This window comes from Aquarana catesbeiana, linkage group LG05 (genome assembly GCF_042186555.1).
Source record: "Aquarana catesbeiana isolate 2022-GZ linkage group LG05, ASM4218655v1, whole genome shotgun sequence".
NCBI classification, from domain to species: domain Eukaryota; kingdom Metazoa; phylum Chordata; class Amphibia; order Anura; family Ranidae; genus Aquarana; species Aquarana catesbeiana.
The window spans coordinates 640,267,974-640,284,177 of record NC_133328.1 but is presented as its reverse complement, the minus strand read 5'-3'; the positions used below and the strand labels follow the sequence as shown (position 1 = coordinate 640,284,177).

Genomic DNA, 16,204 nt, shown 5'->3' with positions numbered 1-16,204 from the left:
TGTGTAGCGCTAGTTCCACTGGGTTTGCACACCAAATTTGGGGTTCCTAGCACCCAGGGACCCTGAGATACGGGGCCCCAAATTCGGTTCAGAAAATGTCATTCTCTGCTGCAGAAAAGTGCTTGACTCGAGTATAAGCCGAGGGGGGCATTTTCAGCACAAAAAAAATGTGCTGAAAAACTCGGCTTATACTCGAGTATATACCGTATTCTCTTTTCCTTTCGTTTTTTGAACCCCCTGCTCGGCATCCTCTTCTCGTTTTTCGTTTCTTCCAGTTCTTTTCTCCATAGATCTTCTTGGAGTTCTCCTCGGTCGTTCCTCCTCTGTGATTCCCGATTCCTCTCCTCCCCTCTTTTTGTTCTTCTGTCTAGATTGGGATCTGGAGTACGTCTGAAGGGTCTCCGGGTGTTGTCTTCTGGACGATGACGTCTCGGGGACTCCCGATGTCTTGGCTCTAAAAAATGATAAAGTGTTCTTTCACGTCCATGTCTTTCTTGTTGGTGCCACGGCGATCATCCTCCCTCATCATATCTTCGTAATTGTTCAAACCTGTTATGCACCGGAACTGCATAATGGTCATTATGAGGAGACCTCCCTCTTCTATCATCTCTTCCTGGTCTCTCATCTCTTCTCGTTCTGTTGGGATAGTAATTTCTTTCACCATAGGCCTCGTGATTCCTCCAAGGGGGTGTGGGTGATCTTCTACCATGGGGGGGGGGGGGGGCTGATAATAAGGTCTTCCTTGATAGTTGTTATTTTGTCCATTATTCTTCCAGAAAGGTTTTTTCCAATTGTTATTACCGTTCCACCTCGGAGTGTTGTACGAATTATAATTTCTCTGCATATTATTCATGGGTGGTATTCCTCCATTCTTTCCTCCATTATGATTTTCATTAATTCTCACTTCTTTCTCAGGAGAACTTTTATTTGATTCAATTACTGTCTCTTCAATTTTATTTTGCCAAATACAAGGTCATCTTCATAGTCTTTCACGTCTCTTTGATATTTTCTCTTCTTTCTCGTGGCTGTTTCCTTATCTTTTTGTTGCATATCTCTATTTAATTGTTTAGATAATATAATAAATTCAGGGAGTTCCTTGAAAGTTTCCAAGGTAATCCTTATTTCCTCTATGGTTTTATCCAAAAGTCTAATCTTCTTTTGTTTTCTTTTTATTTAAAAAAAATCGTCGTTCTAAACCTTTATCATTAAAAAAAATGGAATCATTCATCTGTGGATTCTTTATCTGCTAGTCCATCATTAACGGGCACATCCCATCGAAGCCTTCTTGGTACGGTGGAACCTCAGACTGCGAGTAACGCGGTTAACGAGCGTTTCACAATACGAGCGCTGTATTTTTGAAAATCGCAACTCGGTTTGCGAGTGTTGTCTCGAAAAAACGAGCATGATTCAGGCCAAAGTGGTGTGCAGTACCGCTTTTGGCCTGAGGTGGGGGGGGGGGGGGGCGCCGGAGCCGAGCAGAATGTCACGTTCGGAAATGCGTGGAAAGACCCCGAGTACAGCACGGCTGACCTTGGCAAATCTTGGATAGGAAATCTTTTCTGAGGTTTGCCGAGGTCAGCCGAAGTGTATTCGGGCCTTTTCGGCAGTTTCCGAGGCTCTCCGGCGCCCCCCCCTGCCTCTGGCCGCATGCGGTATTGCATCCCATTGAAGTCAATGCGGAACAAATTATTTTCATTTCCATTGACTTCAATGGGAAAACTCGCTTTGATATGCGAGTACTTTGGATTACGAGCATTCTCCTGGAACGGATTAGGCTCGTAATCCAAGGTTCCACTGTACTAGTTTATCCTTTATATATAGTTTCATGTGTTGCTATGTCCCACCATGCATTAATCTTTTTCTGCATTAGGTGGCCCATTTTTCTAAAACAGTTCTCAATATCTCCCACATGATTGGCTTCTTGTTTTTTCAAAGATATTATCCAAATCAAAAGGTTCTATTTTCTAAAAAAAATCCAACAATTCCATGGTATGCAACACAAGTTAAAAAAAAAGATAAATAAATGTTTATCAGGATTATTTTATCCCTTTTCACATTACTGAAGATTCTCTGATTCATTTATCATCTTCTGTTGACTCATTTTCGTGATTTGATATTATTTGTACACAGGTTAGTTAGCGGCACATAATTTATTCATTATCATACAATACGAGGTCAAACCATAAGAGAGTTTCAGTTTGTATGCAGGCCCTTACACTGCATGGTTTTGGTAAATCTGAAGACAAAAATCTGCAGAAAATCTAATAGTGTGTATGGGGTCTTAGAATTGGTAAGGTGCAAGATAATAAATGTTTGCTTCAGTTTTTTTTTTTTTTTATACATTAAAAAAAAAAAAAAAAAAAGTAGGACAACGGAGACAATGCTTCTGGGTTTAATACCGCTGATGGAAAAAATAAAAAAGAAAAAAGGGAGGAGAGGATATGATCAGGGCTCTCTGATTCCTCTTGTACCAAATTGTAATGTAACTGTAATGTCTGCCTTTATTTTGTTAAGCGCTGTGCAAACTGTTGGCGCTATAAAAAACATGTATAATAATAATAAAAATCTGTATTATTTATATGGAAGGTCACACCAGATAGGAAGATAGGAACACTCAAAGCTCTATAGTAGCATTGTGCTGACATCTAGTGGGCATTATCTAGTACTGCATCTCGTCTAGAAGCAGAAAGTTTATATTTTATATATAAAGTCCACAGATCAGAATCATAAGTTTGCTTACTTTAAACTGCTGATGCCCCTTTAAAAAAAAAAAAAAAAACACCCCAAAAAAGTAGCCTAGAGTTAGGTTTAATACTATGGAGAAAAAAAAAGGGAGGGGTGTGCTGGCCCACCATAGACCAATCTGGAGCCTCTGGCAGTAGACTGGCTTTGCTGTAAGCTTACATCTCAATGTTAGTGGAGGAGGGGCACTTTTAAAAGCAACAGGCAGATTCTGACACTTTTTGTTGAAGTTAAAAAAAAAAAAAAAAAAAATCTATTTTTTTTTACTAGAAAATTACTTCGAACCTCCAAACTATATTATATATATATATATATATATATATATATATATATATATATATATATATATATATATATACACATGCAGAGACCCTAGAGAATAAAATGTCAGTCTTTTTTGTTTTTTTTTTACATCGCACAATATTTGCGCAGCGGTTTTTCTAATGTAATTTGTTTTTTAAAAATTATACTTTAATGAATAAAAAAAAAAAAACCCCACACACAATATATTACCCAATTTTTTTGTAAAACACGAAAGACAATCTTATGCCAAGTAAATAGATACTTAAAGAGGAGCTGCGGTCTGCTCACATAATTTCTAATAAAAACATCTTTGCCATTCTGAAGCTTCCCCCCAACCACTTTGCATAATATTTTATATATACTGTGATTCTGTACTTTGCCAAATATGCTGCAGAAATCTCCATCCACTGAGTCTGGCGGCAGCCATTTTAACTGTGGGCAGCTGAAGCTGCTGCCTGTTCACTTCCTGGATTCACAGAGGAGGCACACCTCCAGCTCTGCAGCTCTCATTGACCCTCTTATGACTCAGCCCCCCTTCCTGGCAAACTTGAGAGAGAGAGAGAGAGAGAGAGAGAGAGAGAGAGAGAGAGAGAGAGAGAGAGAGAGAGAGAGAGAGAGAGAGAGAGAGAGAGAGAGAGAGAGAGAGAGAGAGCTGTGTATGATGTCATAATCCTAGGCTAATGACCAGACAGGAAACAGGAAGTGGGCTGTATAAGAGATTGACTGGCAGAAAAGAAAAAAAAAATTTTACTATCCAAAGTTAAAACAACAAGATTTAATAGATGGAAAGATGAAAAAAATGACTGAAAGTCCACTTTCACATGTCACCCTTGTGGAATGGCGCCAAACTACAGTACTTAACTACCTAAGGGCCGCCCCACGTACATTTCCTGCGGCAAGGCGGCCCTTGAGCGCAAAATCACGTACCTGTACGTGATTCCTGTTGTCGGCTCTGGGGGCAGCCGCCGGACCCGCTGATTGGCTCCTGCTCTGTCCAATCACAGCGGGAGCCAATCAGCGGGTCCGGCGGCTGCCGGGTCCCGCCGATCGTTCGTAAGAGAGGCAGAACAGCGGTCTGCCTATGTAAACAAGGAAGACTGACGTTCTGTCACAGAGGAAGAGAGAGATCTTGTGTTTCTGCTAATCAGGAACACAGATCTCTCTCTTCCTCCAATCAATCCATCCTCCACAGTGTTAGAAAGCACTCCCTAGGAGCACCCTTAACCCTTTGATCGCCCCCCAGTGTTAACCCCTTCCCTGCCAGTGTCATTTATACAGTAACAGTGCATTTTGTATTGGTGTCACTGGTCCCCAAAAAGTGTCACTTAGTGTCAGATTTGTCCGCCACAATCTCAGTCAAAAAAAAAAAAAAAAAAAAAAAAAAAAAAAAAAAAAAAAAAAATCGCTGATCGCCGCCGCTACTAGTAAAAACAATAAAAAGAAAAAAAAAAATCATTAAAAGTCCATAAATACGGGCATACCCCGCTATATGTACACTCGCGAGTACAGACACATTGGCATCTATGGGAAATCTTGGCCATCTTGACATGGCACTGCTCCCAGTTTATCTGATTTTGGGGGTCGGCCAGCTTGGCTAGGTAATCAGTTATGCCTGTAAATGACTATTGAAATACAATACATGCATTGAGAAGTGAAAAAAGGTATTGCTTCACTTTAAGTACATTTTCGTTTTACATACACGCGCTGGTCGATTGTGTACTTAAAAGTGCCTGTATATCCCAAAGTTTGTAGACGCTACAACTATTGCGCAAACTAATCAATATACGCTTTTTGGGATTTTTTTTTTTTTATAAGAAAAAAATATGTAGCAGAATACAAAATTGGCCTAAACTGATGAAGAAATTAGATTTTTTAAAAAAATTTATTGGATATGTTTTATAGCAGAAAGTAAAAAAATATTTTTTTTTCAAAATTGTCGCTCTTTTTTTGTTTATAGCGCAAAGAATGAAAAACCGCGGAGATGATCAAATACCACCATAAGAAAGCTCTAGTTGTGGGGGGGGGGGGGGAACGTCAATTTTATTTGGGTACAACGTCGCACGGCCGCGCAATTGTCAGTTAAAGCGACGCAATGCTGAATCGCAAAAAAATGGCCTGGTCAGGAAGGGGGTAAAACCTTCCAGAGCTGAAGTGGTTAAAGCACCAGGCCTATTCTGACACTTTTTGTTGACACGTTAAAAAAAAATCTATTTTTTTTTTTTTTTTTGATAAAAAATTACTTAGAACTCCCAAACAATATATTATATATATATATATATATATATATATATATATATATATATATATATATATATATATATATATTTTTTTTTTTAGCAGAGACCCTGGTAAATAAAATGGCGGTCGTTGACATTTTTTTTTTAATGTCACATGGGATTTGCGCAGCGCTTTTTCAAACGTAATTTAAAAAAAAAAAAATTACACTTTAATCAATTTTTAAAAAAATACAATATAGTACCCAATTTTTTATAAAATATGAAAGACAATGTTAGATACCCAACATGCCACGCTTTAAAATTGCGCTCGCTTGTGGAATTGCGCCAAACTACAGTACTTAAAAAACGTAGGCCATACTAAAAAAATTTACAGGTTACCAGTTTGGAGTTACAGAGGAGGACCAGTACGAGAATTATTGATCTCGCTCGAACGTTCACGGCGATACCTTGTGGTGAGAATGTTTACATATGTGGGCGTGGCCTACGTATGCAATAGGGGTGCTTTTTTAATTTTTATACTGTCCCTTTAATAAAAAAAATAAATAAATAAAAGTGATCACTCTTATTTTCGGTCACAAAAAAAAAAAATGTAAACATGTCTTCTGACAACAATAAAGTCCTCTCTATGGAGAGATCTAGAGTCAATAAGACCCCAATTCTCTCCTTTACAATGGAAAGCATCAAATCAAAAAAGAAAAATTAAATTTTTTTTTAAAAAAGGCCTTCTTTACATTGGTCGTAAACTAGAGAGGACTTCATGACGCGGCACCAGTCCTCCTGGGCCATAGAGATGTGCGGAGGCCATCTTTCGTCTTCTTATCTCTATGGCCAGCCGCTGCAACTGTCGGATCAATTCCCGGGCTTACCTGGCTCATCGGGAAGCCACCAGAAATTGTCAGAAAGGAGGGGAGGGGAAACTGGTGGGCTAGATGATGCTGGACGTCCTCCAGCCAGGAAATGAGACAGGCTTGGAGTTGCTGCAGCTTCTAATGCACATGGTGAGAAGCTCACAGTGTGCAGTGAAATCAGAGGAAGAAGTTTCAGTCCAGGAGAGGAGCCGGTACACCTGTGCAGGACTGGAGGGAGGCCGGAGGGAGGATTTATCAGGTACACTTCTGCTCAGCACCGGATAACCACACAACACCATCATGTGATTTCAGAGATATATATATATATATATATATATATATATATATATATATATATATATATATATATATATATATATATAAACCAGCATTCCATGATGCCCCTGTGGCTTCCCCCTCACATGACAGCTGGGTGGGTCTGAACCAGGATAAATGTTCCCTTCCCATGATGCAATGGAGTCTTCCAATGTGAGATCTGATGTTGATAGGCTGAGTGTTACGGAGGAAGGCGGGAACTATTATTATTATCATTGACACATTTCTTGCTGATCCTTTTCCAGAGAATACAGATAGAAGTGTTCAGTAATCCCCTCTACTCATCATCAGAGGGATAGGGGCGGAGCTCTCCTACTGATCCATCAGAGGGATAGGGGCGGAGCTCTCCTACTGATCCATCAGAGGGATAGGGGCGGAGCTCTCCTACTGATCCATCAGAGGGATAGGGGCGGAGCTCTCCTACTGATCCATCAGAGGGATAGGGGCGGAGCTCGCTCTCCTACTGATCCATCAGAGGGATAGGGGCGGAGCTCTCCTACTGATCCATCAGAGGGATAGGGGCGGAGCTCTCCTACTGATCCATCAGAGGGATAGGGGCGGAGCTCTCCTACTGATCCATCAGAGGGATAGGGGCGGAGCTCTCCTACTGATCCATCAGAGGGATAGGGGCGGAGCTCTCCTACTGATCCATCAGAGGGATAGGGGCGGAGCTCTCCTACTGATCCATCAGAGGGATAGGGTCGGAGCTCTCCTACTGATCATCAGAGGGATAGGGTCGGAGCTCTCCTACTGATCATCAGAGGGATAGGGTCGGAGCTCTCCTACTGATCATCAGAGGGATAGGGGCGGAGCTCTCCTACTGATCATCAGAGGGATAGGGGCGGAGCTCTCCTACTGATCATCAGAGGGATAGGGGCGGAGCTCTCCTACTGATCCATCAGAGGGATAGGGGCGGAGCTCTCCTACTGATCATCAGAGGGATAGGGGCGGAGCTCTCCTACTGATCATCAGAGGGATAGGGGCGGAGCTCTCCTACTGATCATCAGAGGGATAGGGGCGGAGCTCTCCTACTGATCCATCAGAGGGATAGGGGCGGAGCTCTCCTACTGATCCATCAGAGGGATAGGGGCGGAGCTCTCCTACTGATCCATCAGAGGGATAGGGGCGGAGCTCTCCTACTGATCCATCAGAGGGATAGGGGCGGAGCTCTCCTACTGATCATCAGAGGGATAGGGGCGGAGCTCTCCTACTGATCCAGAGGGATAGGGGCGGAGCTCTCCTACTCATCATCAGAGGGATAGGGGCGGATCTCTCCTACTGATCATCAGAGGGATAGGGGAGGAGCTCTCCTACTGATCATCAGAGGGATAGGGGCGGAGCTCTCCTACTGATCAGAGGGATAGGGGCGGAGCTCTCCTACTGATCCATCAGAGGGATAGGGGCGGAGCTCTCCTACTGATCCAGAGGGATAGGGGCGGAGCTCTCCTACTCATCATCAGAGGGATAGGGGCGGAGCTCTCCTACTGATCCAGAGGGATAGGGACGGAGCTCTCCTACTGATCCAGAGGGATAGGGGCGGAGCTCTCCTACTCATCATCAGAGGGATAGGGGCGGAGCTCTCCTACTCATCATCAGAGGGATAGGGGCGGAGCTCTCCTACTGATCATCAGAGGGATAGGGGCGGAGCTCTCCTACTGATCCATCAGAGGGATAGGGGCGGAGCTCTCCTACTGATCATCAGAGGGATAGGGGCGGAGCTCTCCTACTGATCATCAGAGGGATAGGGGCGGAGCTCTCCTACTGATCATCAGAGGGATAGGGGCGGAGCTCTCCTACTGATCATCAGAGGGATAGGGGCGGAGCTCTCCTACTGATCCATCAGAGGGATAGGGGCGGAGCTCTCCTACTGATCCATCAGAGGGATAGGGGCGGAGCTCTCCTACTGATCCATCAGAGGGATAGGGGCGGAGCTCTCCTACTGATCCATCAGAGGGATAGGGGCGGAGCTCTCCTACTGATCCATCAGAGGGATAGGGGCGGAGCTCTCCTACTGATCATCAGAGGGATAGGGGCGGAGCTCTCCTACTGATCATCAGAGGGATAGGGGCGGAGCTCTCCTACTGATCATCAGAGGGATAGGGGCGGAGCTCTCCTACTGATCATCAGAGGGATAGGGGCGGAGCTCTCCTACTGATCCATCAGAGGGATAGGGGCAGGGCTCTCCTACTGATCATCAGAGGGATAGGGGCGGAGCTCTCCTACTGATCCATCAGAGGGATAGGGGCGGAGCTCTCCTACTGATCCATCAGAGGGATAGGGGCGGAGCTCTCCTACTGATCCAGAGGGATAGGGGCGGAGCTCTCCTACTCATCATCAGAGGGATAGGGGCGGAGCTCTCCTACTGATCCAGAGGGATAGGGACGGAGCTCTCCTACTGATCCAGAGGGATAGGGGCGGAGCTCTCCTACTCATCATCAGAGGGATAGGGGCGGAGCTCTCCTACTCATCATCAGAGGGATAGGGGCGGATCTCTCCTACTGATCATCAGAGGGATAGGGGCAGAGCTCTCCTACTGATCATCAGAGGGATAGGGGCGGAGCTCTCCTACTGATCATTAGAGGGATAGGGGCGGAGCTCTCCTACTGATCCAGAGGGATAGGGGCGGAGCTCTCCTACTCATCATCAGAGGGATAGGGGCGGAGCTCTCCTACTCATCATCAGAGGGATAGGGGCGGAGCTCTCCTACTCATCATCAGAGGGATAGGGGCGGAGCTCTCCTACTGATCATCAGAGGGATAGGGGCGGAGCTCTCCTACTGATCCATCAGAGGGATAGGGGCGGAGCTCTCCTACTGATCATCAGAGGGATAGGGGCGGAGCTCTCCTACTGATCATTAGAGGGATAGGGGCGGAGCTCTCCTACTGATCCAGAGGGATAGGGGCGGAGCTCTCCTACTCATCATCAGAGGGATAGGGGCGGAGCTCTCCTACTCATCATCAGAGGGATAGGGGCGGAGCGCTCCTACTGATCATCAGAGGGATAGGGGCGGAGCTCTCCTACTGATCATCAGAGGGATAGGGGCGGAGCTCTCCTACTGATCATCAGAGGGATAGGGGCGGAGCTCTCCTACTGATCATCAGAGGGATAGGGGCGGAGCTCTCCTACTGATCATCAGAGGGATAGGGGCGGAGCTCTCCTACTGATCATCAGAGGGATAGGGGCGGAGCTCTCCTACTGATCCATCAGAGGGATAGGGGCGGAGCTCTCCTACTGATCATCAGAGGGATAGGGGCGGAGCTCTCCTACTGATCCATCAGAGGGATAGGGGCGGAGCTCTCCTACTGATACCCCAGAGTGACGCCGAGTTTGTGATTTACCTTTAAAGCAGGTGATGAAATTCTTCACTTTGGTGTCATCCAGGAAGAGCTGAAAAAGAAAATGGCAGAAATCAGACAAACTGACAGAGCGGACCCTGACCTGATCATCATCATTATGTCATCAGAATAAGCTGCCGGGATCCTGTGTGACCGGGGATTTCCTACATCATTATGTCATTTTTAGGAACTGCCGGGATCCTGTGTGACCGGGGATTTCCTACATTATTATATAATTTATAGGAACTGCCGGGATCCTGTATGACCGGGGATTTCCTACATCATTATGTCATTTATAGGAGCTGCTGAGATCCTGTGTGACCGGGGATTTCCTACATTGTTATGTCATTTATAGGAACTGCTGGGATCCTGTGTGACCGGGGGATTTCCTACATTGTTATGTCATTTATAGGAACTGCTGGGATCCTGTGTGACCGGGGATTTCCTACATTATGTTATTTATAGGAACTGCCGGGATCCTGTGTGACCGGGGATTTCCTACATTATTATATCATTTATAGGAACTGCCGGGATCCTGTGTGACCGGGGATTTCCTACATCATGTCATTTATAGAAACTGCCGGGATCCTGTGTGACCGGGGATTTCCTAAATTATGTCATTTATGGGAGCTGTCAGGATCCTGTGTGACCGGGGATTTCCTACGTTGTTATGTCATTTATAGGAGCTGCTGGGATCCTGTGAGACCGGGGATTTCCTACATTGTTATATCATTTATAGAAACTGCCGGGATCCTGTGTGACCGGGGATTTCCTACATTGTTATGTCATTTATAGGATCTGCCGGGATCCTGTGTGACCGGGGATTTCCTACATTATTATATCATTTATAGGAGCTGCTGGGATCCTATGTGACCAGGGATTTCCTACATTATGTCATTTACAGGAACTGCCGGGATCCTGTGTGACCGGGGATTTCCTACATCATAAAATCTTCATCCCAAAAGGGTAAAAACTGTTTGTTGTAAATGATTATGAAGTGTGAGCTGGAATTTGGCGTTAATTTGTTAGTGTATCCAAGTCTGCTAGTTCATCTAACACCCCCCCGACTGACAATGCTGCTGTGCACCCCCCCCCCCTTCATCCAGAGTGAGGGCACTCTAATAGATCACCAGGTGAAAACAGAGGGGGGATAAAAAGCCTAAAAAAAAAGTGTTGGAGGGGCTCATATGACAGGAAAGTCTGCTAAAAAAACACCAGAGGGCGCATCTAAGTGCAGCAAGTTTTCTTTTTTTTTAACCCTTCTGTTACTATATATTTAGTGGAGTTCAAGAAGGCACATCATAAAAGCAAATATTTATCCCAGGGACCCACGTCAGGCACCAGCGATCTGGGACAATATAGCGCACAGCTGCCAGAAGCATAAATAGCTTTCTGTGGCTATCTATGCTACTCTGCACTACATTATCCCAGATCGCTGGTGCCTGACTTGGGTCCCTGGGATGAATATGTTTGCTTTTATGATGTGCCTTCTTGAACTCCACTAAATATGGAGTAAAAGAAGGATTTAAAAAAAAAAAAAAAAAAAAAAGAAGACTAACTTGCTGCAGTTAGATGCGCCCTCTGGTGTTCACTTTCAGCATTACGGATACCGTTCTATCTGCTGTGGATAAAACAGTGACAAGCCTCAACCCTCTACATTCTCCATAGATTAGAGTGACCCACGGATAGTGGAGCCTGCATTATTGCTCTCACTATGTAACATGCGTGTCGCAAGGAGCGATTTTGGGCCCCCCGACGTGTATGTATGTTCATGCTGGGTGTATGTTGGGGGTGGGGGCTCAACATTTGCTTGGGTTTTTAATGTTTTTACATCAACAAGTGCTTGGGTGTATCAGTCTTTTTTTTTTAATTAATTTTTTACACTTTTCACTTAACTTTATTGTCATCACACAGCAGACCAACAGCCCCCCATGTGATAGCATTTTTACTGTGACAGGTTCTCTTTACGTAGACCCCTGATGTTTCCCTGCACTCCACTGAAGCTATAAAAAAAAAAAAAAAAAAGGTGCAGATCGCACTCGGGGTAAAGCGACAGCAAATACCGGAAGTCTCAAAATCCTTCTTGCTTCAAAATATTTTGCAACCTAGGGGAGATCAGCAAATGAATGGCAGGTGGGATAGCCTGGGAAGCTTGACGGGGGGGAGGGGTAGGTGATGGGGCATGCGACACTTCTGTCAGGAGGGGGGGGGGGGTCTTTGGACGCAATGACTTCCACCTCAATGCCGAGAATTGATTTGTCATGCCATATGTCAGAAGCAGCAGAAGGGTTAAAGGTGTTGTCCACCTTTGTGACCATAGTTAGGGTGTAACATGAAACGTGGTCACTTTTGCCGGCAGCTGAATTGCATAACAATTCACTCAATAAAAAGGACATGTACATTCATTCTGCGAGAATGGAGAATAAAATAAATAATTTATGTTGTTATCGGGCAATTTTTTGTGCTGGACAAAAGTTTCTCACTAATTTAAAAAAATATACCATAGTTGGCCACTATATGGTGCTATTACAGCAGTTTCCTATGATACTTAGCGCCATCTAGTGCCCAATGCAATAATTTACATTTTGAATCAATAATAAAAAAACAAAAAACAAAAAAAACCCATCCGACCAGCACAGGGAATTCGTTTTTTTGCCCCATGCCCTTTCACTTGGTAAAGTGCTATGAGAATTATTTTAGAACTACACCCCAAAAACCTACTTATAGTGACACACCCCCTTTATTGTGTTTCCCTGATCCTATTGGTCCGTCTACCCCTCAAATCAAAAATCTGCACCGCCATTTAAAAAAGAAAAAAAAAGAAAAAAAAAAAAAGTCACCGGTGGGCGGCTTCTTCTTCCTCGATCTCTGTGCCGGCCCACCAATGACGTCTTGCACTGTCAGAAATTGGGCCGCTTCTGCAGGGAGAGGCAGAATTTTGACCCATCTATGGACATGGAGATTGTACAGAGATCAATCTCTAAACGATCGACTTCTGCACAACCAGCCTTTTGGGTTTTTTCAGTTCGATCAGTGCCGGCGGCGATCTCACTGCTCACACACAAGATCTCCCTGGAAGGTTCTGGTGATGTACTGGTAACGCAGCCTTCCCATGTGGCAGCTGGAAGGTCCTGGATACATCATCAGATCCTCGGAAAACCAGGAAGTCGGAAAGGTGACAGAAAGGGCTCCCTGGAAGGTACTGTACTGGTGTTGTAAGCTTTCCAGGAGGCAGCTGAAAGGTCCTGGCTTCATCACCAGAGCCTCGGAAAACCAGGAAGTTCAAAAGGTTACAGAAAAAGCCCCCTGGAAGGTACCAGTTCTGTACCTAAAACGTAGCCTTCCTGCTGGAAGGTCCTGGCTTCATCACCAGAGCCTTGGAAAACCAGGAAGTCAGAAAGGTCGCAGAAAAAGCTCCCTGGAATGTACCAGCTCTGTACTTGTATTGTAGCTTTCCTGGATGGGGGGGGGGGGGGGGGGCGCAGCTGGAAGGTCCTGGTTACAGCATCAGCACCTCAAAAAAAAAAAAAAAACAGGAAGTTGCAAAGAGCTCCCTGGAATGTATTGGCCCTGTACTTGTAATGTGGGGGGGGGGTTGGCTGGGAGGTCCTGGCTACATCACCAGAACCTCAAAAAAAAAACAAACAAAAAACAAAAACACAGGAAGTTCTAAAAGGTTACATAAAACGCTCCCTGGGAGGTACCAGTTCTGTACCTGTAACGTAGACTTCCCAGGAGGCAGCTGGAAGGTCCTGGATATATCACCAGAGCCTTGGAAAAACAGAAAGTCTGAAAGGTTACAGAAATGTTTCATTGGGAGATACTGGTGATGTAGCCTTCCCAGGAGGTAGCTGAAGGTCCTGGCTACATCACCAGAGCCTCAGAAAACCATAAAGTCTGAGAAGTTACAGAAAAAGCTCCCTGGAAGGTACTGGTGATGTAGCCTTCCCAGGGGGGCAGCTGGAAGGTCCTGGCTACAATCACCAGAACCTAGAAAACCAGGAAGTGAGAAAGGTTCCAGAAAGAACACCCTGGAAGGCACTGGTAGCACAGCCTTCCCAGGACGGAAGGTCCTGGCTACATCAACAGAGCCTCAGAAAACCAGGAAGTGAGAAATGTGACAGAAAGGGCTCCCTGGAAGGTTCTATACTGGTGTAAGTTTACCAGCGGGCAGCTGGAAGGTCCTGGATATATCACCAGAGCCTTGGAAAAACAGGAAGTCTGATAAGTTACATAAATGTTTCCTTGGGAGATACTGGTGATGTAGCCTTCCCAGGGGGTAGCTGAAGGTCCTGGCTACATCACCAGAACCTCAGAAAAAAAAAAAAACAGGAAGTTCTAAAGGTTACATAAAACGCTCCCTGGGAGGTACCAGTTCTGTACCTGTAATGTAGACTTCCCAGGAGGCAGCTGGAAGGTCCTGGATAGATCACCAGAGCCTTGGAAAAACAGAAAGTCTGAAAGGTTACAGAAATGTTTCATTGGGAGATACTGGTGATGTAGCCTTCCCAGGAGGTAGCTGAAGGTCCTGGCTACATCACCAGAACCTCAGAAAACCATAAAGTCTGAGAAGTTACAGAAAAAGCTCCCTGGAAGGTACTGGTGATCTATTGGTATTGGTGATGTAGCCTTCCCAGGGGGGCAGCTGGAAGGTCCTGGCTACTTCACCAGAACCTAGAAAACCAGGAAGTGAGAAAGGTTCAAGAAAGAACTCCCTGGAAGGCACCAGTAGCACAGCCTTCCCAGGAGGAAGCTGGAAGGTCCCGGCTACTTTAACAGAGCCTCAGAAAAACCAGGAAGTGAGAAATGTGACAGAAAGGGCTCCCTGGAAGGTTCTGTACTGGTGTACATTTCCCAGGGGGGCAGCTGGGAGGTCCTGGCTACACCTCCCAGAGCCTCGGAAAACCAGGAAGTCTGAAAGATTCTAGAAAAATGTCCCTGAAAACTACTAGTGACGTAACCTTCCCAGGAGGGCGCTGGAAGGTCCTGGCTCCGTCACCAGAGCCTCAGAAAACCAGGAAGTCAAAAAAAGGTTACAGGAAAAGAAGGTACTTGTGACAGACCGGTGCTGGTTCTGTAGCTCCCCAAGGAGCAGCTGGAAGGTCCTGGCTTCATCACCAGAGCCTCCAAAAACTGGAAGTCCGAAACATTACAGAAAGGGTTCCATGGGAGATACTGGTGATGTAACCTTCCCGGGGGGAGGGGCCCCAATTTCCTCCAATCACAGAGGGGTCCCTGATCTCCTCCAATCACAGAGGGGCCCCTGATATTGTCTCAGGCCTTCCTGGGCTCTCACCTGGCCCTGGTGGTCGATGTAATAGAAATATTCCCTCAGTCGTGGCCCCGGGCTCTGTCCCTGCACATAGCTCACCCAGCGGGGGGCGGGGAGGAGTCGGGACAGGCGGAGAGCCCGCAGTACAGGCCAGCAGGACATCGCTAGGACAGGCCGCATCGTCACCATGGAGACCGCCCCGCCCCTTGTCAGACCGCACTCCGCCGCCCCCCCCCCCCCCCTCTCCCTTCTTTACGCTTCCTAAGGTTCTTCGCCTCGCCCCACTTTGACTGTCTTCCGCCCGTTCTCTCTTTCGCCCCTCCTCTTCCTGTTCTCACTTGTTCGTTCTCCGCCCGCGAACAGTGAGAGGAGACGTTGGTTCCGTCTGTCAGCGTTCTGAAGGGGAGAGAACTAATACTGACTGAGCTTAGTCGGTATATCACTGATTACCGCCTAGCTCCTCCCCCTTTTTGTATCCTCCTCCCCCCCAATGTGTATAAAAAGTAAGAAATACTGCGCCACAGCTCAGCCTACAGCCGCCAACACAACAATAAGGCTAATTGTGTATGTACACCTCAGTGATACAGCTGTGTTCAATCATTAATGTGACAAATAAAAAGTGCAGGTAATACAACGGCAAATGTGACACGTGAGATCACAATAGTGTACACATTAACCGCTTCAGCGCCGGAAGATTCCCCCCCCCCCTCCCTGACCAGAGCACTTTTTGCGATTCGGCACTGCGTCACTTTAACCTGACAATTGCGCGGTCGTGCGACACTGTACCCAAACAAAATTGACGTCCTTTTTGTTTCCCCACAAATAGAGATTTCTTTCGGTGGTATTTGATCACCTCTGCCGTTTTTATTTTTTGCGCTATAAACAAAAAAAAAATAGAAAGGAGCGACAAGTTTGGAAAAAAAAAAAACGCAATATTTTTTACCTTTTGCTATAATATATATATATATATATATATATATATATATATATATATATATATATATATATATATAAATAAACAAACAATTTTTTCCCTCAATGAAATAAAAGAAATATGTGGCGCTAACTAGAATGTAAAAGTAAATTGAATATCACAAAAATAATGTGACTATACTGTGTAGCTGATGACAA

General features: G+C 45.4%; 1 protein-coding gene across 1 annotated transcript in view; it reads right to left on the bottom strand.

Annotated features, from left to right (window-relative positions):
• The window catches only part of LG05H8orf82 (linkage group 05 C8orf82 homolog), a 70,926-nt gene extending 55,623 nt beyond the window's left edge, over nt 1–15,303 (bottom strand). Inside the window, 2 exon segments of the mRNA XM_073632434.1 lie at nt 9,805–9,853; nt 15,098–15,303. Coding sequence (XP_073488535.1) covers nt 9,805–9,853; nt 15,098–15,262 — 214 coding nt within the window. The 5' untranslated portion in view covers nt 15,263–15,303.
• Between the last annotated feature and the right edge of the window lie 901 nt (nt 15,304–16,204).